The sequence below is a fragment of the Rhinoderma darwinii genome, chromosome 2, assembly GCF_050947455.1.
Source record: "Rhinoderma darwinii isolate aRhiDar2 chromosome 2, aRhiDar2.hap1, whole genome shotgun sequence".
NCBI lineage: Eukaryota > Metazoa > Chordata > Amphibia > Anura > Rhinodermatidae > Rhinoderma > Rhinoderma darwinii.
The window spans coordinates 191,769,602-191,795,891 of record NC_134688.1 but is presented as its reverse complement, the minus strand read 5'-3'; the positions used below and the strand labels follow the sequence as shown (position 1 = coordinate 191,795,891).

The window sequence follows — 26,290 nt, the reverse complement described above, 5'->3', positions numbered from 1 at the left end:
TCATTTTCTGATGTCAACCCTCCCCATCACCAGGTACTACAGGCGGCTGTGGATTAGGAGTATGTTTGAGTCATGTTTTTTGTTCCCTCCCCTATGGGCGGTTTTAGGATATCCTACAGTTTTCTCCTTCCCCTAATTACACGTGCTAGAAAATAAAGTGTTTTATGTTGCTAACCTGTAAAACCCTTATCTTGCGAAGTTCATTGGGGGTACCTCTCCCACCCATTTATTTTATTCTTTTTTTCTAGCCATCTACTGATACTATTTACTAATCCACCGGCGCTGTATCAAACAGTGTGTATTTGGGAGATGAGCTGCAGCTGCGAGTACTTTGCTGTCTGCCTGCGCATATAGGCATATAGTAGTGATAACGAGTCAAAAACAAACTCGAGCTTGCAATATGTGCAATGATGATTTAAATACCAGAGAATCGCAAAATAATGTGTATCCTTGATGATCTATTGGTATACTGATACCCTAAAAACTTTAACACACAGGTAAGGCAGTGTATTACGTTCTATCACAAACTCTATGCTAACCTGTAATTCCCAGCGGTAATTACACCCAGGTATATGAGTCCCGAATGGTTGCTCTGCTACTACTGTCTGCTGTGAGTCGCTCTGGATATAAGCCCAGTGTATTGATAAGTAAATTTAAAATGGCAAATGTTTAGATCGGAGATGGCTCGGCCGGTGGTGCAGCTCAGGGGGAAAACAAGTCCAGGTGGCTTTGTGTGTTGTCACAAGGGTACAGGTAGTAAGTGTAGACAATTCTCTTTAATCCATTTCGGAAGTACCAATTTGCTTTGTCAGGGATAGAGGCTATGTCTACCTACATTGTTTATTTAGACCTCTGCAATCAGAACCTCTGGGTTCAGTAGTTTTCCTTAATATATACAATAAAACATTGGTCCGCTTACCATACATGTGTGTCTGTACACCACGCCAACATCACATCGGTGATTCAGATGGAAGTTCTACGTCGGAAGTAGGTGGAAATCCAAAATAGCAAAGAGTGGTCCGACACTCGATCCAAATAAAATCAATACTGCTTTATTGTATCATGTTATAAAACAAATAAATAAAATTCCCAGGTGAAGAACGCTTATGCGTTTTGAACCATTCGGTTCTTATTCATAGCTACCAGCTGTTAGTAAGAACCGAATTGTTCGAAACGCGTAAGCGTTCTTCACCCGTGAATTTTATTTATTTGCTTTTTAACATGATAAAATAAAGCAGTATAGATTTTATTTGGATCGAGTGTCTGACTACAGTTTGCCTTAATCACTTTGTTCAAAAGAAACGTATAAATTTGTTGCTAGTCATATAATTAAAAGGCAAATAGTTCTATTTCACTGATTTTAGTTAGTTGATTGTGAATCACTATGGTGATGGCGCAGGGTGGCTTATTTAAACACGCCACTAATGCCATGTTTTTAGGTCAGAAGAAGCGACCGTGCAGCGCGAAACCGTTTGTAACCTCATAGCTCTCTGTATTGTCCTCCCTTGAAAGCTTCCTTGTGCCAAAATAAAGAAGAATTTTATGCCATTCTGGTTGAGTGCCACTTTTTTTTCAATCTCTCCTTTTGCTGTTTTAATGGAAGACGTTATTACTCCATCAATTTGGCACCCGAGAGACTTAATGGCTTCACTTCCCCGTTCTTGCCAATTAGCCCATGTATTTATTGGTTGGAGTCTATTAGTAAGGCTGTACTAGTGCTAGGGCGTAGTTCGGGGTCACCCATTTAAGGGCGAGTGCTCTGATTAGGTAGGGCCTAATTAGGGTCCACTATGGTTTTCTGTTAGACTGGGGGCCTACTACAATAGTTTCTCTTTTCTAAATATTATTTAATAAAAGTTATGTATTAATGTACTGGGGGCCCTACTATATTGAAAGAAGGGAAGCTAAACCTATTCCTAGACGTGTGGGAATGCCAAAAGGGCTATTCCTTTGTTACTCTATGATAATACTTATGTACACTTATATATATGTACACTATATGAATATATAGTTATGGGTAGTAGTGTGCGGGCTTTTTGATTAACGTTTACACACAAATGTGTCAGTAGCTATGTTGTTTATTGTGAGGACATCTATTTTACTATCTTTATGGATGAGTCCTACTATCACTCAGCTATATATTAGCTGTCATTGACGGCGATTGGAATTTAGGCTTAATATACGTACATACCAAGACATGATTGTTCCTAGACTTGCATGTGGGCATGCTCCTGACCCTCATATATGCCGTGGCTGTTGAAATGCAGGATGTTAGTCACTCCAAGATTGCTTCTACCCTACGTTATTTTGATCACTTCATGGATCCAACTGATGGGTTTATGTCCGGCAGCGGGGTGGCCTCTTTCTCCCAATCCTATCGGAATCAGAGGTTCATCCAGACTTCACAGGGAGGTCCCTAGCGTGGATTGGCCTGCCAGCCGACAAGTCCCTCCCAATAAGCGGGTATTGGGCTTTATAATTGGGCTTTATAATTGGGCAATAGCGACCGTGTTCTTCATGGCCACATACCAGGGACGTTACTCTGCCAGTTCACATATCCACGTGGCACAAAACCATTGCCTTGGCAGTGTATGCAGTGCCTTGAAACGATACCTGTGATGATAGGAAGCTTGAGTGCGGAAACACGTAGGGTGTTCATCACTAGTGTATATTGTAGAGAGTTAGTCAATAAATGAGTACGTTTGTGACAAACTGGACTTAAGAGAATGAAATAAATCTCTTCCTGACTGTCCCCTCTCTGCTACTCTCAACTACCCATTCAAGCCTGTGTTAGGGTCAGTTTGGACCCAGTACTTTATCACTTTTAATAAATACCTATTAAATGATACGTTTTTTTTTTGTTCAGGCTTATTTTTTCTTTTACAAAAATGGCATATTGGTAAAAATCCATTGTCACTTAAAATTCTTTGTTTACCAGTTTAAGAATTTAGCAAATTACAAATCACAAAATGACACTTGTCAAGAAGGACAACACAAGAAAGACAAATGGCTAACAACATTCAAGCTGTGGTGTCATTATTTGACCTCTTTTATAAATAGTGCATGCTGGTGAAATCAGATTATGTAACCCTGTGTTACTGTACATTAATAATAATATAAAGGCTTTGTCCCAATATGCTGGCAAATGGAAATCTTGCAGACTCCCACTACCTAAATGAAATACATCGAAGGATTTGTTAGTAGTTTTCCGTTACTACAGTTGATTTTTGACAGTCCGAACATCACTGTTCACATCTGCGTCAAAGCTTTTTGTTCTGCTCCATCATAGGCGCAGAGCAACGGACAGTTCTCGTTGAAACACATTGACTTTAATGGGTACCGTCGGGTTTCCATCACTGTGTCCATCGTTTGGCCGGACAAAATAGCACAGCATGCTATGCTATGTCCGTCAAAAACGTCAGTATCTGCAACGGAGGCTCGTATGGAAGCCACGGACACAGATGTGAGCATAGCCTAAATCCGTAGAGAAAAGAACGGCTCTGTCATAACTGATCATGAACGATAATAAAATATCCATCATGGCTCCTGTAAAAACAGAAATTATGATGCAAGTGTCAACAGAACCTGAATTATGTTATAAATAAATAGCCAGATAACCACATGTAACATGTTTATCATATAGGTGTAACTCCTTCAGTGGTTGAACACGCAGGGCCTCATTCATAAAAAGTGTTCTAACAAAGTGCCAGTGTTGCCCATAGCAGTCATACAGGTTTCACCCTTTTTTCTGGGCCGGGTTGAATGAGCAATTTTTTTTTTTGGAACACTATGTACAGGAGCCACAGCACCTTAAAGGGAACCTCTCAGCTCTCCTGACATACCTGTTTTAGAAAATACTTGTACTTCCCATTAAAAATAACATTTCTGAAGTATCTTTTCTTAGAGCTTAGTGTTGTGTAGTTCTATAAATTGACAACTGGGTGTGTCACCAGTGTTAGGCCTCATTTACACGAGCGTAATATACGCGCGTGCTTTTCACGCGTGTCGTACGCACCTATATTACTCTATGGGGCAGTTTAGACGATGCGTGAATTTTGCGCAGCGTGAGTGCGTTGCGTAAAACTCACGACATGTTCTATAATCGTGCGTTTTTCACGCAACACGCACCCATGGAAGTCAATGGGTGCGTGAAAACAACGCATGCCACACGGACGCTACTGCGTTGCATGCGCGAAAATCACGCAAGAGCTGTCAAAAGGATGAATGTAAACAGAAAAGCACCACGTGCTTTTCTGTTTACAAACATCCAAACGGAGTGTCAAATTAGAGATGAGGGCACCGAACTTCACCGGGTTTGGCCGAACTCGTTTTGACCGAACCCGGCAAAAAATGTTCGCGTGGGTACGCGACGTCAGGAGACAGTCACTGCCCACGGTGCTGAAAGACTTAAACTGTTTCAGCACCATGGACAGTGACTTTCGATCGCCATATACATATACGTGTAAAAAAAAACAGAAGTTCGGACTTACCGATAAGTCCCGGCTCCTTCCTCCAGTCCGACCTCCCTGGATGACAATTCAGGCCAAGTGACAGCTGCAGCCAATCACAGGCCAAGCACAGGCTGCAGCCAATCACAGGCTGCAGCGGTCTCATGGACTGCCGCGTCATCCTGGGAGGTGGGGCCGGATGACAAGAGAGGGACGCGTCACCAAGGCAACGGCCGGGAGACCGGACTGGAGGAAGCAGGCAGTTCATGGTAAGTTTGAACGTCTTTTTTTATTCACAGGTTGCTGTATATTGTGATCGGCATTCACTGTCGAGGGTGCTGAAAGAGTTACTGCCGATCAGTTAGCTCTTTCAGCACCTTGGACAGTGACGGGCGTCGACTAGCCTCATCTCTATGATGGCGGCTGCGCGAAAATCACGCAGCCGCGCATCATACACGGATGACACACGGAGCTGTCAAATGCCTTTTGCGCGCGCAAAACGCAGCGGTTTTTGCGCGCGCAAAACGCACACGCTCGTGTAAATCAGGCCTTAGACTGCATAGACATTGTTCATACATTTCCAGGAGGAGTAAGGGTATGTTCACATGGAGTTTTTTGCAGGCAGAAAATTCTGGGAGGTCAGAGACATAAACACCCGAAGATAGGGCATGTAGCTTCTTTTTCCTGCGAGACGGTTTTTCCGCTCGCGGGGAAAAAACGCCTCCGCCTCCCATTGAAATCAATGGGAGGCATTTTTGGCTGTTTTTTGTGCAGTTTCTGATGCGGTTTCCGCATCAAAAAACTGTGTGAACTGGCCCTATGAGGATTGGCACAATGCAGAGTTCTAAGAAATATTATGGGGAATGCAAGTATTTGTTAAACAGACATGTAAGTGTTCAGACAGGCAGTGTTTTAAGATTACAACCACCAATTAAAAGAACTAATGCACGGAAATATAATCAATAAATATATATTACTTCCAAAGACATACATGGTAAAACAACTATTAGTAAAAATAAAATATCATCTTGCATACATTACCCATGAGTCCCAGGATAGCTACCTCACTGTTAGTTCTATACATGCAGACATAGTATCAACAATATACACACATAAGGAAGTCAAAACCCATGTAAAGCAAGCTAGGGTATACAGACCAAATATCCAAGGTTGGGAAAGAAACCCCAACACATGTTTCACACATCGCTTCTTCCAGGGGCTATAGGATGTATGGTGAGGTAGCCATCCTACTAGTAGCACTTTATCATTATACAGCTATGATGGGATTGTACAGTATAGGATCCTGGGTTGGGACTCATGAATAATGTATGCACAATGATATTTTATTTTTGCTAATAGTTGTTTTACCATTTATGCCTATAGACCTTAATAAAATGTATTTATTGATTTATATTTCCGTGCATTCGTTCTTTTTGTTAGTGGTTATAATTTGCAGGCTGCAGAGACTTTGCATATAGTTAGACCAGCCCTGTTTATTTAAAGAAGCACTCACACACGTTTTTTTTTTATTCTCTGGGCCATTAGAAAGGCACATTATGTAAATTGTGGGAACGGTAATCTTACCGGCGGCTGTATTTGTTCGTTATCCACTTCCTTCTGGTCCTCAGCTGTGTCATGTGACCAGCAATAAGACTCCAACTCCCACAGCGTCTCATGTGTGGACAGGAAGTCAGCTTCTCTACTCATTGCTATCACAGCCTTGATGTGAGTCTTATAGCCCCGATGTGAGTCTGTGGAGAGTCCTATTGCTGGTCACATGACACTGCTGAGGACCAGAAGGAAGTGGATAACTCACAAATACAACCGCCGGTAAGAAAATTAACTTCACTACAATTTATATAATGTGCTTTTCCAACAGGCCAGAGAACACAACATTTTGTGGGAGTGCTTCTTTAATTTTACCACAAAATACCCTTAAAGAGGCTCTGTCACCACATTATAAGTGGCCTATACTGTACATGATGTGATCGGCGCTGTAATGTAGATTACAGCAGTGTTTTTTATTTAGAAAAATGTTCATTTTTGACGGAGTTATGACCTATATTAGCTTTATGCTAATGAGTTTCTCAATGGACAACTGGGCGTGTTTTACTATATGACCAAGTAGGCGTTGTGGAGAGAAGTGTATGACGCTGACCAATCAGTGACCAATCAGCGTCATACACTTTCCCTATTCATTTACACAGCAGATAGCGATATAGCTATATCGCTATGTGCAGTCACATAAACGCACTATAACGTTACTGCAGTGTCCTGACAATGAATATACATTACCTCCAGTATTCTCCTTAAACAACTCCTGAAAGTTTTCTGACAAATTTTCATCAAGCACTCATTATGCACTTTGCCAGCTTTGTGCAGCAAAGATCTTTTGGAAACATTTCATATTAAAATTGGTGTACTTAAACAAGTTTCAACTCTTCCTATCCTGCATACATCATATGTATAAATTTGCCTAATTGAGGCTTTTGATGTGCAAAGAACACAGATGTAACCGATAATATTTTGGCTGTTTCACAGGTTCTTAATAATATGCAAGTATTCAAGCTCGTAACTATTCTTATGGATTGGCTTTCTGCATCAGAAGGTAATGGAGGCCGAGACAAATCATTATCCACAGATAAATTACCCACAAACTATTTCCAGGAAAAGTGTGCCAAGGTATGTGTATTATAACATTCTGTATAGTACTCTTTTAAAACTTTAATAAAGCACAATCTAAGTAATCGAGTCCCGGAGCCTCGAAGTCTTACACATTTCCCTGAACACTTAGGCACTCTACACACGTGACAGATCTTGTTACAGATTATGTACTTGCTGCAGAAGCAACCCCATTCAGATAAATGGAACTGACTTACAATATTCATGGTTGCCCATTTTAACATTGCATTATCTAGCCAACATATGGGAATGTGTAGCTTTAGATACATGTTAAATATACAAGTCACAAAAGTATTCTGAGGTTGTGATACCATGCATGCAAGAATTCAGCTAAAGTATAATTTAGCTTTGCATTATAATCGGTGGAAAAGCTCCCAGCCAGTTGCTCAGTGCATACAATCAACTAGCTTGTAGCCATGTATCAATTTTTCACTTTTTAATGAGAATCTGTCACCACGTTTATGCTGCCCTATTTGTGGGCAACATGAAGTGACAGACACCCCGATTATATCAATAATGATCAAAATCTGTGGCACTCTGCCAGTTCTTCTGGGCGCTTTGGGTAGGGTTCCCACCCCGTAAATTTTAAAGAGGTAAACTCAAGCACTCCTTAGGTTGATTTGCAAAAGTAGTTTTATTTAGGATAAGGCAATAACTAACGTTTCGTCCACAATTCGGCCTTTGTCAAACACTGCGGATGCAGAAACAACATAGTAAACATAAATAATTTCGCATGATTATATAAGGATAACATAAAATAGCTCATAATAATGATAGCAATAACATACAAAACAATCAAAAGAAGAAAAAAGAAAAATAATAGTGAAAAAGAAGAAAATATGGCTGGACCATCCCAGGACTAAGAATAACAGTGTTTAATTGCTCATATAGATATAAAATTTATATTGATCTCCTTTTTATATAGATATACATATCTAAAATGCTGTCGTTAGGGAAATGAATAAGGAAATTTTGAGCAAGATAGAACAATCAAAACAGCAGATATACAAACTAAAAAAGTCTTGTAACCTGAAGTGAACTAGGGTATGTAGCAGAGTCCGTATGGTACTTACCTATTGCCGCTGGTCGATAGAAAAAAGTTTATGTTGGTATAGAACACTTTTGGTATGAGGTAACTAGTACCATGGGTATGCGTGTCGAGGGGGATGAGGGTATAGTACCTTAAATAGCAGGTTTTCGGCATTATGACCATCATGCGAAATTATTTATGTATACTATGTTGTTTCTGCATCCGCAGTGTTTGACAAAGGCCGATTTGTGGCCGAAACGTTAGTTATTGCCTTATCCTAAATAAAACCACTTTTGCAAATCAACCTAAGGAGTGCTTGAGTTTACCTCTTTAACCCTGATTATATCAGTCTGTTACTTACTTTTTGTAGTAAGTTTTCATAAAATCGCTGTTTATCGGCTGCTTTGTGAGCTGGGAGTCCTCTCAATGCTGTGCGCACACTCGGGAGTCCTCGATATTCATGAGTTGCGGCTCCCCCTCACCCACCTGTCGCTGATTGACCACTTTCTCCGTATGCGCTGTGTAGGGAGAAAGCTGTCAATAGGCGGCGGGAGGGGGGAGCCTGCTGCGCTCTGCTCCCACTGCAGCTGATAAATAGCAATTTTTCTGAAAACGACTGCAAGAAAAAAAAAGTAAGGGACACACCACTATAATCAGGGTGTCTATCACTACTTTATGCTACCCTCAGATAAACTTGGTGACAGATTCCCTTTTGAATACTTTTTTAATAGACTTACGAAAAAACTCTTTATACGTAACATATTAAAAGGCTTTTCATGTTTTTACCCCAACCACTTTGGGACGCATTTACTATTCAAAATGCGCCAGAGTTCTGGCTCAAATTGATCCAGAATTCTGGCGTACATGCTGTGCGTCACATTTGTCAACTGCTTAAGACACTTTTTTCGGCACGTTCAACTTGGGCCATGGCATAGAGAAAAAAGGCACTTGGTCTAGTGGAAACTGCTTAGAATGCAACACCGTGTGCCAAAATTGTTGCTAAAAACTGGTGTTATTTGTGCCAACTCATTGGTGTTATAACAAGATGTGCCACATTTTTCATACAGCATGCGCCACTTTGATCAATTTGGCACATCCCCTAACTGCCTTGTCTAAGTTTATGCTGTCTAAAACGTAGTATTAGTTAATCTGCCCCATTGACTGTATAAACCTATCTACCGTATCTGCTATTTATTATGCCTATTTATTAGGAGTCAGTTGCGTTGTTGCTATTTTAGGCCACGTTCACATGTGCGTTGGAGGCTACGTTATCTGCTATTGTTTCGTTAAAATTACGGACATCTCGAAGGAACCCATCGAAGTCAATAGGTTCTTTCGGCTGCTGGTGTTGTCCGTCGTGCAACAGAATCGGTGCTTCCAGTTTCTCTGTTCTGCTTCTCTAATGGAGCAGATCAACAGAAAGCCGAAGGCAGATGTCAACGAGGCCTTAAAGGGTTATTTACAAAACAGACATTTATGGCATATCCAGAAGATATACCATAATGTTCTTGCAGTTGCGGGTCCCAGCTCTGGGACCTGCTTCTATTTCGAGACCAAGGTTCCGCCAGACCTCCGTTTCACCATGCGGGGCAGCAGCTGACTGCCGATTCTAGATGAGAACTAAGTGGAGAAGTGGCCGCACACCTCTCACTCATTTGTGGTGCAGTCTTTAAAATAAATGTCTCTTGCTTTCTTTTGCAGGTTTTGCCCGTTATTGTGGAGCAATTTCAGTGGATGCCAATGGTCAATAGTAAGCTGCATTTTTCATTCATGAGTTTTTCATATTGGACTTTGAGGCAGCTTGAAAACCGAACACAGGTTAGGAATTATGCTTTGTATTTGCATGGCTGTGAGACATTTTCATAAGCGCTTTCTTTTATCAATTTATATACTGACATTAGTATTTTGGAATTCTTTGACAATTGCCCAAATCAATTACAGTTGGTTTATTATTTTTTTATGACTACAGTCTACTTTGACCTCAACCATAAGGCGCCTTGGTGAGGAGACATTTAAAGGAGTGGTTTATAATCCTGTGGAAGAAAGTATGACGGGAGATAAGCCACGATCTGTAGCCTTCTTTAAAAGCAACAATTTTCCCCTGAGGTTCATATCAACTCTAGTCATACTTAAAACTGTTACACAAGGTAAGGTTTATTACAACAAAGTCATTCTTTTCTTAAGTAGCCTCACGGACAACAAATTGGACTTGTATGCTCTACACAAGTGCTTTTCAAACGGAGAGGTGGCCCCCAGTTGATGGTGAGGTACGACTGGGGAGGCAGTTTTTATATAAGTGATCGTATGCTGATCCTGACTGCTCCACAGGTCTTTCCCTGGCTGCAACTGTATCGGATTTAGCAAGATAATGACTCATTTTATGCTTATTTAAATGTAATGCTGGGTTTAGGAGAAAAATTAGATATATAAATTGATCAATATTTGTCATTTTCACGTGGACTTCCACCACTGTTGAGGCCCAGCTATTACCATGTGCTTGCTGGTGAGTCCCCAGTAGAAACCCTGCTCTACACAGCTATACTTTTATTAGTTGTTTTACTGTGCAAGGCCACACCGCTCATTAGTAGGAAGGTTATCTTCACATGGTTAATCCACTTTCATATAGAGTTTCCTAACTTCTTTTAAAGGTTATGCAATACACTTTGTATATGAGATCATTCTTTTTTTAAAACTTTTTGCTTTTACCGATTGCGGTAATGTGTGAAGAATTCACATGGATGTTTGTGCAATAAATGCTCTTAATTATGTGTAATCTCTATCGCTTGTCACATTTCATGTTTCTAGTGGACTACCTTGCTCAGGCATTGGATACACTCTGCATGGACCTAAAAAGTGATGAGGGAAGATCTTTGTTCTTGGAGTACCAGGCGGTGCCCATTGTTGTTGATCTCTTACATGTCTCAAACAGGGGACTTGTTAACAGCGTCCTTGATATTTTACTTCAGCTGTCAATGGAGACAAGTAAGTAAATATTTTATATTATACTTGAAGAGGTCATTTAAGAGTAGAAATAGAGGACTGGGTTGTTTTTGTTTTTTTTACCAACAGCAGCGACTCTCTTGGCCATGGGCAGTGCCTAGTATTGCGGCTCAGCCCTATTAAAGTGGGCAATTCCAACCCCACATGTGGACAACAGAAGTTTGGCAGTCGACTCCGCTATTGATTCAGTCATTAAAACGGAAACCTGCCGAAATGGTCACGAACGGAAACCATTAGTAATGTTTCCGTCACCAAATGGTGATGGAAACGGAAGCTGTGGTTTCAGTTTGACTTTCCGTTGCGGGTTTCACCCGACGGAAACCTGGAACGGAAAGCCAATGCTGATGTGAACAGGCCCTAAGTGAACAAGGTTGTTGTTTTTTTTTTACCTTTTAACCCCTTCCTGACATTTGTCGTAAGTATACATAATGGAAAGCCAATGCTTAGTCTGTGCCATCATTCCCGGATGTCAACTGTATCTTACAGCTGACATCCTACTGTAATGGCGGGGACTGAAGTTAGCTTCGATCCCAGCCATTAACCCCTTAAATGCAGCCATCAAAAGAGATTGCTGCATTTAAGGCATTTGCAGCTCATCGACACCCCAGCAATAAAATCGCCGGGGTGTCGGTGGCTGCAATGGTAACCGGAGGCCTAATACTGGCCTCCCGGTGTGCCTAGCTTGGAAAACTTTCAGCCTTCCGTAGCCGCTGGCAAGATAGCTCAGGAGATGAGCCGCCATCATCAGCGGTGGGTGTCAGCTGTATGGTACAGCTGACATCCACCTGTAACGGCAGGAACCGGAGCTATCTCCGATTCCTGCCATTAACCCTGCAGATGCAGCGATTGGATGCGATCGCTGCATCTTTGTGGTTGTTAGCAGATCGCCAGCTGTGCCCTGCAATCGCATGACTGCCGACTGCTATTATGACAACAGGAGACCTAACAATGACCTCCTGTCTGCTATTACGGAAGCCGATTAGGCCCCGCTCAGAGGCGAAGCTAATTGGCTTGCTGTCAGTGAATGACTGACAGATCTAACACATTACACTACATAGGTAGTGCAATGTATTAGAAAAAAAATCTGACAGTTGGACCTTCAAGTCCCCTAGTGGGACTAAAGAAAATTGTAAAAAGAAAAGTGAAAAAAAAGTTGTAAAAAATATAATATAAGTTTCAAGTAATAAAATAAAACACAATCACCCTTTTTCCCTTCTCAAGTCCTTTATTATCGAAAAAAAATAAACCATACATATTTGGTATCGCCGCGACTGTAACAGCCTAAACTATAAAAATATTATGTTATTTATTCCACGCGGTGAACGGCGTAAAAAAAACCAATGCCACAATTTATGGTTTTTGGTCACTTTGCCTTACAAAAATGTAAATAAAAAGTGATCAAAAAGTCGCATGTATCCAAAAATGGTACCTATAAAAACTATAGCTCGTCTCGCAAAAAACAAGCCCTCATACAGCTCCGTCAACTAAAAAATTTAAAAGTTATGGTTCCCACAACATGGTGACAGAAAAAATAAATTCTTTTTACAAAAGTAATTTTATTGTGCAAAAAAGTTGTGAAACATAAAAAAGTTCTATAAATTAGGTATCGCTGGAATCGTGTTGGCCTGCAGAATAAAGTTAACATGTAATTTATAACGCATGATGAACTCTGTATACAAAAACTTCAAATAAAGGATACCAGAATTGCCGTGTTTTTGGTTCACCTTGCCTCTCAATAAAAAGTGATCAGAAAGTCACATGTACCCCAAAACTGTACCAATAATAACTACAGCTCGTCCCGCAAAAAAACAGCCCTCATACCACTACGTCTATGAAAAAATTAAATTAGTTAAGGCTCCAATAAGACAGGAAATAAAAATATGCCGTTGTGCAGATCAATGGGGAACATTTAGCCTGTTTCAAGAGGCGATTTATCGGGGCCCTAAAATTAGGGAACCAGGAAGGTGAGGGCCCAAACATCTGCCGGAAGCGAGGGTGCCGGATTATACCAGGCCAAGACTACCCAGCAAAATTCCCCAAACTGCAAAGGTGCGGAGTGTGGACTAAAAGGGGGATAAGTAAGGACACCATTTATCAGTGCGACACTGGCCTGTGCAGAAAGGATTCTTCACAGTGTAACACACATGTATGGATTATTTTATTGTTTACCCCATTATTATACCACCTGACTATGCCCCTGATGTACTGCGCACAGCTTACATGCGGCCCCACATTATAAACTAAAATACCAGTAATACTCCAAACAAAACTACTACCATGCAAAATCTGGTCTCCCATCCATCTGAGCCTTAGTGTGCCCAAACAGCAGTTTACTTACCCGAGAGAACCCTTTGAAAAAAATTTTGAGTGTGTCTCTCCAGTGTCATAAGCTGGGCACGACATATTTGCCACTGAATTGGCATATCTGGGGAAAAATTGAAATTTTTACTTTGCACCATCCACAGCGCATTAATTTATGGAAAACACCTGTGGGGTGAAAATGCTCACTACACCCCTTAATAAAAGCCTTGAGGGGTGTAGTTTCTAAAATGGGGTCACTTCTCAGGGGTTTCTTTTATTATTTCACATCAGAGCCTCTGCAATTGTGAACCAATACTTTATATGTCGCCAAATTAGGCCTCAATTTCGCATGGTACTCTTTCACTCCTGAGCCCTGTCGACAGTCCAGGCAAAAGATTAGTGCCCCATGTAGGGTGATTCTAAAACCAGGAAACACAGCATAATAATTAGAGAGCTGTCTTGTTATAGTGGCACAAGCTGGGCACCACATATTGGCATATCTATGGAAAAAAAATCCCATTTTCACTCTTCAATATCGAGTGCACACTAATTTCTGCAAAACTCCTGCGGGGTTAACCCCTAAGGGAATACTTTGAGGGGTGTAGTTTGTAAAATGGGGTCACTTCTGGGGGGGTTTCCATTGTTTTGTTCCCACAGGCGCCCAGAAACTGATCCAGCAAAATCTGCACTTCAAATGGCGCTCCTTTCGTTCTGAGCCCTGCCGTGTGCCCAAAAATTAGTTTGACCACATATGGGGTATTGCCATACTCGGGAGAAATTGCTTTACAAATGTTGGGGTTCTTGTTCTCCTTTATTTTTTGAGAAAATGAAAAATTTTGCGCTAAAGCTATGTCTTATTGAAGAAAAAGGATTGTTTTAATTTTCACTGCCCAATTCTAATAAATTCTATGAAACATCTGTGGGGTCAAAATGCTCACTATACCCCTAGATGAATTCCTCAAGGGGTGTAGTTTCCTAAATGGAGTCACTTTTTTGGGCGTTTCCTCTGTTTTGGTCCCTCAGGGGCTTTGCAAATGTGACATGGCCTCCGCAAACCATTCCTGCTAAATTTGAGCTCCAAAAAGCAAATGGCGCTCTTTCCCTCCTGAGCCCTGCCGTGTGTCCAAACAGCCGTTTATTGCCACATATGGGGTACTGTTTTACTCAGGAGAAATTGCTTTACAAATGTTGCGGTGCTTTTTTTCATTTAGTCCTTGTGGAAATGAGAAAAAATTAGCTAAACCTACATTTTCTTTGAAAGAATTTAGATTTCCATTTTCATTTACTTCCAATAATTTCTGCAATAAACCTGTAAGGTTAAAATGCTCACTATACCCCTAGATAATTTCCTTAAGGGGTGTAGTTTCCAAAATGGGGTCAGTTTTGGGGGATTTCAACTGATTTGGCACCGCAAGAGCTCTTCAAATCCGACATGGTGCCTAAAATATATTCTAATAAAAAGGAGGCCCAAAATCCTCTAGGTGCTCCTTTGCTTCTGAAGTCGGTGCTTCAGTCCATTAAAAATGAATTTCTGCAACAACAAAAAATGAAATTTGTAAATTTCATCTCTACTTTGGTTTAATTCCTGTGAAACGTCTAAATGGTTAAGAAACTTTCTAAATGCTGTTTTGAATACTTTGAGAGGTGAAGTTTTTAAAATGGGGTGATTTTTTGTGGGTTTCTAATTTATAAGGCCCTGAAATCCACATCACAGCTGAACTGGCACCTGCAAAAATAGCCTTTTGAAATTTTCTTGAAAATGTGAGAAATTGCTGCTAAAGTTCTAAGCCTTGTAACGTCCTAGAAAAATAAAAGGATGTTCAAAAAACAATGTCAATCTAATGTAGGCATATGGGGGATGTTAATTAGCAACTATTTTGTGTGGTATAACTGTCTGTCTTACAAGCAGATATATTTAAATTTTGAAAAATTCTAATTTTTGCAATTTTTCCCAAAATGTTGATGTTTTTCGCATTTAAATACTGAATGTATCGAGCAAATTTTGCCAGTAACATAAAGTCCAATGTGTCACGAGAAAACAATCTCCGAATCGCTTGGATAGGTTAAAGCATTCCGAAGTTATTACCACATAAAGTGAAACATGTCAGATTTGAGAAATTAGGCTCTGTCAGGAAGGTCAAACGTGGCCAAAGAGGGAAGGAGTTAAAAATGTTTTATTTTCCAACAAAACATACATACATTTATAGTTTACACACAAATGCATAACCATAACACATCTTATATTTAGTACCCTTTTAGGCTGGGTTCACACACAGTTTTTTGCAGGAGGAAAATCTGCCTCAAAATTCTGTTTGGAATTTTGAGGCTGATTTTCCTCTACCTGCACGCCGATTGAGTGACGTGGGCAAAAAACGCAGCGAAATACGCTTCTTCTGCCTCCCATTGATGTCAATGGGAGGTCAGAAGCGTAAACGCTCGAAGATGGGGCATGTCCCTTCTTTTGTAATCAATGGGAGGCGTTTTCCGACGCAGCTTACGCATCAAAAAACTCTCTGTGAACTAGCCCTTATCAGTCCCCTTCCCTCCCATGAATGAGGATGCCTGAGGCGGTGGAAGAGGAGCATAGAGGGGGAGAGAGAGAACAGAATAAAAAACAAAAAAAACAATATCTTGTACTTCTACCTAGACGGTTCATTTCCATGAGTATTTCGTTCATACGCTTTAAGCCAAGTTCACCATACTTTATTAACTCCGATCCATTTTTGATTTCTCATGGCCCAGTTTTGTTCCTGCTGTGTATATATACCTTTATTAATTGTTTCCAGGTACCAATACTTGGTCCTACTTCTAAAATCCATTGTTTTAAAATCCATTGTTTTTAAATACATTTCCTAGCCATAAATAATAGGTGTATTTCTCTTTCCCTATTGGTTTCTATTCTCAGGTTTCCAACATGTCCCAGAAAACATGTCGATGGATTGATTTCCAACTTTATCTTGTAGACCTTATTTATATTTATTACTACATCCCTCCGAAACATGTGTAATTTGGGACACTTTCAAAACTTGTGAACCCAATCTGCCCTAACATCTCCACATTTTGTGCATTTATCATCACGTTTATACCCAATTTTAAATCAGAACAAAGGTGTTCTATGTAATCTATGTTCAATAAAATATCGTGTAATTCTGTGTACGTTTTTAGACACCTTAGGAATCACTTCCATAACTTTTCCTTATTCAGTTTCACCCCTTGTTTCTCCTAAATATTCGTGCCAATGTGCAATACGTTTCAATTGTGTATTTTTAACCTGTGCATACATTAAATTTATTATACAACAGACAGTAAACCTTTCCTATCCCCCCATACTCTATCCATGCAGTCACTTTTTCATCCTCCAAATTCTTTTCACATATCTGCCCTACATCTTTAACCCCTTAAGGACACCGCCTGTTTTGGCCTTAAAGAGGCTCTGTCACCAGATTTTGCAACCCCTATCTGCTATTGCAGCAGATAGGCGCTGCAATGTAGATTACAGTAACGTTTTTATTTTAAAAAAACGAGCATTTTTGGCCAAGTTATGACCATTTTTGTAGTTATGCAAATGAGGCTTGCAAAAGTCCAAGTGGGTGTGTTTAAAAGTCCAAGTGGGTGTGTATTATGTGCGTACATCGGGGCGTTTTTAATACTTTCACTAGCTGGGCGCTCTGATGAGAAGTAACATCCTCTTCTCTTCAGAACGCCCAGCTTGTGACAGTGCAGATCTGTGACGTCACTCACAGGTCCTGCATCGTGACGGCCACATCGGCACCAGAGGCCACAGTTGATTCTGCAGCAGCATCAGCGTTTGCAGGTAAGTCGATCTTACCTGCAAACGCTGATGCTGCTGCAGAATCAACTGTAGCCTCTGCTGCCGATGTGGCCGTCACGATGCAGGACCTGTGAGTGACGTCACAGATCTGCACTGTCAGAAGCTGGGCGTTCTGAAGAGAAGAGGATGTTACTTCTCTTCACAGCGCCCAGCTAGTAAAAGTATTAAAAACGCCCCGATGTACGCACCTAATACACGCCCACTTGGACTTTTACTTTTAAACACGCCCACTTGGACTTTTGCAAGCCTCATTTGCATAATTACAAAAATGGTCATAACTTGGCCAAAAATGCTCGTTTTTTAAAAATAAAAACGTTACTGTAATCTACATTGCAGCGCCTATCTGCTGCAATAGCAGATAGGGGTTGCAAAATCTGGTGACAGAGCCTCTTTAAGGACACAGCCAATTTTTTCAAATCTGATGTTACTTTATGTGGTATTAACTTTGGAATGCTTTTATATATCCAAGCGATTCTGAGATTGTTTTCTCGTGACACAATGTACTTTATTAGTGTTGAAATTTGGTCGATATATTCAGTGTTTATTTGTGAAAAACACTAAAATTCTGCGAAAATTTGCAAAAATGTGCATTTTTCTAAATTTAAATATATTTGCTTGTAATACAGATAGTAATACCAAACAAAATAGTTACTAGTTAACATTTCCCATACGTCTGCGTTATGTTAGCATAGTTTTTTTTAAAGTCCTTTTATTTTTCCAGAATGTTACAAGGCTTATAATTTTAGCAGCAATTTCTCACATTTTCAAGAAAATTTCAAAAGGCTATTTTTTCAGAGACCAGTTCAGTTCTGAAGTGGCTTTGAGGGCCTTCTATATTAGAAAGTCCCCATAAATCACCCTGTTTTAAAAACTGCACCCCTCAAAGTATTTAAAACAGCATTCAGAAAGCTTCTTAACCCCTTAGGCGCTTCACAGGAATTAAATCAAACTAGGGGTGAAATGTACAAAAAAAATTTGTCAAAATTAATTTGTAATTAGAATTATCCCACATGTGGCCCTAGTGTCCTAATGGACTGAAACACAGGCCCCAGAAGCAAAGAAGAGCCTATTGGATTTTGGGGCACCATTTTGGGATTTTTTTAGAATATTTTAGGCACCATGTCAGGTTTGAAGAGGTCTTATGGCGCCAAAACAGTGTAAACACCCCCAAAAGTGACCCCATTTTGGAAACTGCACCACTAATTTTTTTTTAGCTAGGGGTATAGTTAGCATTTTGACCCCAGAGTTTTTTTGCTAAACTTATTGTAATTAGTCTGTAAAAATTAAAATCCACTTTTTTCTGAAAAAAAATGTAGAAGTTTTTACACGGTATAAATGAGAAAAACTGCTGTTTTGACCCACGGCAGGGCTAACAAGGGAAGGAGCGACATTTGGATTTTGGAAAGCAGATTTTGCTTAGTGGCGTAGCTATAGGGGTCGCAGTTGCGACCAGGCCCACAAGCCTGGGGGGCCCGCAGTGCCCCCGTTGCCACGCAGCACGCTATTACAAAGTTTGTATGTGCTGTGATGCCGGCACTTCCTGGTTACGGGCATGGTTTGTTTAGACGTCACAGTCACATGGTACAATCAGTGTACCATGTGACCGTAACGTCACGAGAGGGGGCGTTTCAGCCACTGTGGAAGAGCTGATGTGGAAGAGCATGGAAGACTGCAGGTGAGCTGCAGAGGGGGCCCGTAACGTATGTGTGTTGTGTTGTATTGTATTGTACTGTCTGTGTTTGCGGTGGAGAGAGGAGAGGGGGGCTTTAAATTACAGACCCCCCTCTCCTCCACCGCAAACACAAACTGCACGACACAATACATTACAAACTGTGGGTCGCACTCCCCCTGGGGGGGGTCGTGGGTCGTGTGAAGACCTCCTGGGGGGTCGCGAACCACTCACCGTGGTCCTATTTCCAACTGTATTTGCGTCCTCAGGACGCAGATCCAGTTGAATTTAATCCTGGAGCAAGGAGCTGACGGCTCCTTCCTCCAGCATTCACTGCCGTGAGCTATTAGGGGCTCGGCGCAGACGGACGCGATTTACTGACGTCATCGTGCCTGTCTGTGCCGAGTCACTCATAACACAGGGCAAACTAGGAGAGGGATCTCCTCCTCCACTCGTCGTGGGAATGGGGATAGGTAAGTAACTATTATTTTTCTGTTATGCACATATGGAGGAATTATACTGTATAAGGAGGGGGGCTGATATGGTGGCAGCTATGAGGGGCATTACTGTATGGGAGGCTAATATGGTGGCAGCTATGCGGGGCATTATACTGTCTGGGGGGCTGATATGGTGGCAGCTATGAGGAACATTATACCATATGGGGGAATTATACTGTCAGTGGGGCTGATATGGTGGCAGCTATGGGGGCATTACACTGTAGGGAGACGGCTATGGGGGCTTTATACTGTGTGGGGCAGCTAAAGGGGACATTATACTGTATGGGGGCATTATACTGTGTGGGGCAGCTATGAGGGGCATTATACTGTATGGGGCTGCTATGGGGGCATTATATTGTATGAGGGCGTTTATGGGGGGCATTATACTGTATGGGGCAGCTATGGAGCCATTATACTGTATGGGGGCATTATACTTTATGGGGGGCATTATACTGTGTGGGGGCAGCTATGAGGGGTATTATACTGTATGGGGCTGCTAAGGGGCATTATACTGTATGGGGGAATTTATGAGGGGCATTATAATGTACGGGGTCTTCTATGGGGGCATTATACTGTATTGGGGCATTATACTGTGTGGGGGGTAGCTATGGGAACATTATACTGTGTGGGGGCAGCTACGGGGAGCATTATACTGTATGAGGACAGTTACAGGCAGCATTATACTGTATGGGGGCAGCTACGGGGAGCATTATACTGTGTGGGGGCGGCTATGGGGGGGAAGTATACTGGGGGGACTGTTGGGCAAGACCGCTGACCATAGGCCCAGCAGGGGTCTTGTGGTGTTGGGGAGGGGTAGGGGGGCCCAAGCTGAATTCTTGCACCAGGGCCCATGAGCCTTTAGCTACGCTCCTGATTTTGCTGCAATGGTTTTCAGTGCCATGTCGTGTTTGGAACACCCTGGAGGGACCAAAACCGTGAAAACTCCCTAAAAGTGACCCCATTTTGGGAACTACACCCCTCAAGGAATATTTCTAGGGGTATAGTTAGGATTTTGACCCCACACGGTTTTTGCAGAATTTATTGGAATTAGGCTGTGAAATTTTTTCGAATAAAATGTTGTTCTCATATAGAATGTTGTAGCTCATATTTTTTCATTTTTACAATAGATAAAGGAGAAAAAGCACCCCAACATCTGTAAAGCAATCTCTTATGAGCACAGCAATACCCCATATGTGGTAATAAACTGCTGTTTGGACACACGGCTGGGCTTAGAAGGGCAAGGGAACCATTTGAATATTGAAGCTCAAGTTTTGCTGGAATATTTTTCGGCGCCATGTCAAATTTGCAAAGCCCCTGACGGGGCAAAACCGTACACACCCCGCAAAAGTGACCCCATTAAGGAAACTACACCTCATGGAATTTATATAGCAGTACAATGAGCTTTTTGACCCATTATGTTTTTATTGCTGAATTTATTGGAATTAGGCAGTGAAAATGAAAATCTACCACCTTTCCACTAAAATGTTGATTTTTTTTAATTTTCACAAGGAATAAAGGAGAAAAAGCACCCCAAAAATTGTAAAGCAATTTCTCCTGAGTACGGCAATGCCCGAATATGTGATCATAAACTGCTGTTTGGGCACACCGCAGGGCTCAGAATGTCAGGAGTGCTACTTGGCACCCAAAAACCAATCAAGCAAAATCTGCATGCCATGTCGCATTTTCAGAGCCCCTGAGGTACCAGTACAGTAGAAACCCCTAAAAAGTGACTTAATTTTGGAGACTTAACCCCTCAGGACATTCATCTAGGGGTGTAATGAGTTTTTTGATCCCACAGGAGTTTCATAGATTTTATTAGAATTAGGCCGTGAAAATGAAAAATTTTATTTTTCAAAAAATATGTCGTTTTGCTCCCAAGTTTTTTATTTTCACAAGGGGTAATAGGAGAAAAAATAACACACAATTTGTTACCCAATTTCTCCCAAGTACGGCAATACCCCATGTGTGGCCCTAAACTGCTGTTTGGGCACATGGCAGAGCTCAAAATGTAAGGTGCACCATTTGGCTTTTAGAGCGCAGAATTTGCTGGACTGGTGTACAGGTGCCATGTCGCATTTGCAGAGCTACCTTGGGTACCAGCGTAGAGTGGAAAACCCTAAAAAGTGACCCCATTTTGTAAGCTACACCCCTCAAGGCATTTATCATTTGCCTGGACACATGACGGCTTAGGAGTGAAAGATTAAATGCGCATGTGAGGCCTATTTTGGTGATTTTCGCAGCATTGGCTCACAATGGCAGTGCTCTGGGGTCAAATAGTAAAACAAATCAACAAGTAGTGACCCCTATTTTGGAAACTGAACCCTTCAAGGCATTTTTTTAAGGGGTGTAGTGAGCCTTTTCACCCCATGGGTTTGTTTTTTTTGTTAGAAAAAATGCTCAGTGGATGGTGCAAAGTGAAAATTGCAATTTTCCACAGGTATATGCCATTGTAGTGCACAATATGTTGTGCCCAGTTCATGCCACTGAAGACAAATACCTCAAACTGTTAAGCGGGTTCTCCCGGGTATGGCGATGCATATATGTGGACGTAAGCTGCTGTTTGGGCACGCTGTAGGGTTCAGAAAGGAGGGAGCGCCATTTTGCTTTTGGAGCGCATATTTAGCTTGGTAGTAGTTCTGTTTCGGGTATTGCTGGTATTTCAGTTTATAATGTGGGGGCATATGTAAGCTGTGCGGAGTACATCAAGGCATAATAAGAGGGTATAATAATGCAGTAAATAAATAATAATCCGCAGATGTGTGGCCAGTGTCGCACTTATAAATGGTGCCCAATCTTATCCGCTACTGGAGTGCTCTGCACATTTTGCATCGCCATATTTTGAGAGCCAGAACTTTTTTATTTTTTCTCCACAGGAGCTGTGTGAGCGCTTATTTGTTGCGGGACAATCTGTTGTTTTCATTAGTACCATTTTGGGGTACATGCGATTTGTTTTTGTTTTTTTTAATCACTTTTTATTACATTTTTTGGCAAGCAAGGTGACCAAAAACCAGCAATTTTGACAAAGTTTTTTGTATTCTTATTTTTTTGTTTTTTTGCGGCGTTCACCGTGCACTATAAATGACAATTTTACTTTATTTTGCGGGTCGATACGATTATGGTGATACCATATGTATGTAGTTTTTTATGTTTTGCAGTGTCTGCGCAATAAAATTACTTTTGTTTCAAATAATTTATTTTTGGTGTCTCCATATTATGAGAGCCATAACTTTTTTCATTTTTCCATCAAAAGCGCTGTTAACGGTATAATTTTGGGGTACATGCAATTTTTAGATCACTTTTATGTATTCTGTTTTGCGAGGGGTAGTGACCAAAAAACAGGGATTCAGGATTTATTTTTTTTCACGGTGTTTACCGTGCGGGTAAAATAGCATGATCTTTTTATAGCTCAGGTCGTTACGGACACGGTGATACCTACATATGTTTTCTCCTATAATAAAAGACTTATGGGGGACAAAAGGCGGTTATTGTTTTTTTTTAACTTGAAACGCGTATTTTTTTTACATTTTTATTTTTTGTCCCACTATGGGACTTGAAGGCATGAAGCCCTGATCGCTATTCTAATACACTGCACTACTTACATAGTGCAGTGTATTAGAGCTGTCGGCTATTCACTGACAGCAAGCCTATTAGGCTTCCCCTCCCGGCGGGGCCTAATAGGCTTCGTACTAAGAGGCCATTGTTAGGCCTCCGGTTGCCATAGCAACCATCGGCATCCCCGCGGGTGCCGATCGTTGCCATTAACAACCAGAGATCTAACCACCTGGATGCAGTGATCGCTTTTGATCGCTGCATCTAAGGGGTTAATTGGCCGGATCGGAGCCTAGCTCCGGTACCGGCCATTACTGCAGGATGTCAGCTGTGACAATCATCTAACACCCGCGACTAATGGCGCAGGCTTAGCTTCTGAGCCTGCCCCAATTTCTTTGCCTTGATAGCAAGCCCTTTAGGCCCTGCCTATGGACGTGGCCTAAAAGGCTTCCGTACTTTGCAGACCTGTGGCCATTGTTAGGCCTCCAGTTGCCATGGCAACCATCAGCATCCCCGAGACTAAGTCTCAGGGTTGCCGTAGGCTTGAAACCTCCAAGATGCAGCGATCGCTTTTGATTTGTAATATACAGCCGACACCCTGTAGTGATGGTGCTGGCTCAGCTTCTAAGCCAGCTCCATCACCATTCCGTTCAGTTACGTGGGGATGGGCTAACACACTAGCTCCCATCTCGTTACTGTACGTGATTTTGCGGGAAGGGGTTAAGCATCCACTTTAATCTAATATAGAAGAAATAGTTCTTACTATGCAGACCGAATTGTCTTTGAAGTGTCTCAAATGATTTAACTCTATTTCCTTCCATTATCTGATACAAAAACCGTATTCCCATTTTTCAATATTAGTTTCCTCACCAGGGTGTCCATAATTGAGAATATTTATTTTTTTCAGGTATCTCCACAGGGCAGTTTTTAAAACCGTACAACGCTTGTGGTAACTAGATCAAGTTTATCCTAGCGGCTATGGATAAATACATTTTTGACAAAACTTTCACCTTTGCTCTTGAGCATTGGACCATGGGGAGCACATTCAACTCCACATATCGCTCCACCTCCATGGGTATATGAATTCCTAAATATTTAAAGTAACACTCAAAGTTTTGGTACTATTCTTTTTATCTTTTTAGTCCATCTTCGTCCAATTTCCCCATAGGCATCAATACCGATTTTCCCCAATTAACTATGAACCCAGAGAATCTTGGATTATTCTTATTTATCTCCCCTACATTTTTTATTGATTTATTAGTATCATCCCAAAAAATCATCAAGTCATCCGCATAAAGAGAAACCTTGAATTTTAGTTTCCCTACACTGAAGACTTTTATATCCCTACTGTTTCTTATTTGGTTCGCTAGTACCTCTATCAAATAGCAAAGGGGACAGAGGACAGACTTGTGTTCCCTGTGTCAGCAGGAATGGAGGAGATCTATCCCCATTTATACACATTAAAGCCTGTGGTTTCCTATAAATCAATTTCATCCATCTCCTAAATTGTGGTCCAAACCCCATTTTCTCCATTGATGTCCACAAAATAAGACATTCAACCCTATCAAATGCTTTCGTAGCATCCAGCGAGAGGATTGCTCCTTCGTTCCCGCTCGCACCCTCCGTCCCAATAAGTGCATAGAGATTCCAAATATTATGTCATGTTTTACCTGAAACAAACCCTGTTTGCTCTTCTCCTAGGACCTCTTGGATCACCCTGGCCGACCTCTCCGACAATACCCTTGTTAGGATCTTCATAAAAAGTATAAACAAAGTAAACAGTCACAGTAAACAAAGTTAAAGAGGCTCTGTCACGAGATTATAAATGCCCTATCTCCTACATAATCTGATCGGCACTGTAATATAGATAACAGCAGTGGTTTTTATTTTAAAAAACGATAATTTTTTAGCACGCTATGAGCAATTTTAGATTTATGCTAATTAGTTTCTTAATAGACAACTGGGCGTGTTTTTACTTTTGACCAACTGGGCGTTGTACAGAGGAGTGTATGATGCTGACCAATCAGTGATCAATCAGCGTCATACACTTCTCATTGTTCCAGTCCAGTGTGATTGTGCAGTGAAAGAAGCTGGGCTGGAACAGTGAGAAGTGTATGTCGCTGATTGGTCAGCGTCATATACTCCTCTGTACAACGTCCAGTTGGTCAAAAGTAAAAACACGCCTAGTTGGTCATTAAGAAACTAATTAGCATAAATCTAAAATTGCTCATAACTTGCTAAAAAAAGGTAGTTTTTAAAAATAAAAAACACGGTTATCTACATTACAACGCCGATCAGATTATGTAGCAGATAGGGCACTTATAATACGGTAACAGAGCCTCTTTAATAAAGCTGAGGACAGTAGGGGAGTTAAAGCCAGACCAGATGGCAGCAAAATCCTCTGGTATAAAAGGCATTAAGAGCAATAGTTAAAAAAAAAAAAAGCTGTGTATGGAACAAAAAGAACCTCAGGAACCACTCTCTAAAGGAGAACAATATGCCCAGAACTGGCAACCTGCAAACATCTCATCACACACAACTCCTTTCATATGGGAGCTGGAGTTGCGATCAGTAGGTCCGGCTCCGAATACACCCCCGGCAAACAGTTGTTTTCTTGTTTGTTACATTGGGGGACACATACCGTGGGGTATATGCTGTTGACACTATGAAATAAATTACTCCTCCTACAGGATATACCCTGCCCGCAGACTGGGCTATTCAGTCTTAGCTTAGTGCCTGTAGGAGGCAGACACTTCTGCTGATGGCAGCATAGTCTCTACCAAGAATTGTATTTTATTTCATTTTTTTCTTTTTATCATGAAGAACTAGGGACACAGTGTCTCCATGTGTTTCTCTTCCGGTGGGCGCACAGTGTCGCATGTAAGTGCACTGTTGTCCAACCTGCCTTTGAAGACAAGAGCGTCCGCTCTTCTGTCACCCTCGAGCGTCCCCTTATTAAAGGCAGTAACACTAAAGGGGGGTTCTCCTGCTGGTCAGAACATCTAGATAGAGATAGAGAGTAGCGTGAGTGTAATTTAACAAACCACCCCCCCCCCCTCCCTAACCACGGGAACTTCACTACAGACTCCACCAATAGCGCTACAGCGTGCTTTCTTCACTTTCTTCTCATGGGGAATCAGTCTCTCCTGATTGGCCAGTCTCGTAAGATGCCAGACAGCAGCAAATCGCGGCGCTCTGTGGGCGGGGCTTCAGCGTTCCCCTCTGCTTTCCTCCATTTGGACGGACCTCCTGAACAGAGCTGCTGCTTCCTGCCTCAGGAAG

At 41.4% G+C, this 26,290-nt stretch overlaps 1 protein-coding gene across 7 annotated transcripts in view; it reads left to right on the top strand.

Moving 5' to 3' along the window:
* CCDC138 (coiled-coil domain containing 138) overlaps positions 1 to 26,290 on the top strand; it is a 109,388-nt gene that overhangs the window by 72,464 nt on the left and 10,634 nt on the right. For all 7 annotated transcript variants that reach the window (XM_075852660.1, XM_075852659.1, XM_075852656.1 and 4 more), the window contains 4 exons: positions 6,990 to 7,130; positions 9,862 to 9,978; positions 10,130 to 10,307; positions 10,966 to 11,142. In XM_075852660.1, the coding sequence (XP_075708775.1) occupies positions 6,990 to 7,130; positions 9,862 to 9,978; positions 10,130 to 10,307; positions 10,966 to 11,142 (613 nt within the window). The remainder of the gene's footprint in view (positions 1 to 6,989; positions 7,131 to 9,861; positions 9,979 to 10,129; positions 10,308 to 10,965; positions 11,143 to 26,290) is intronic.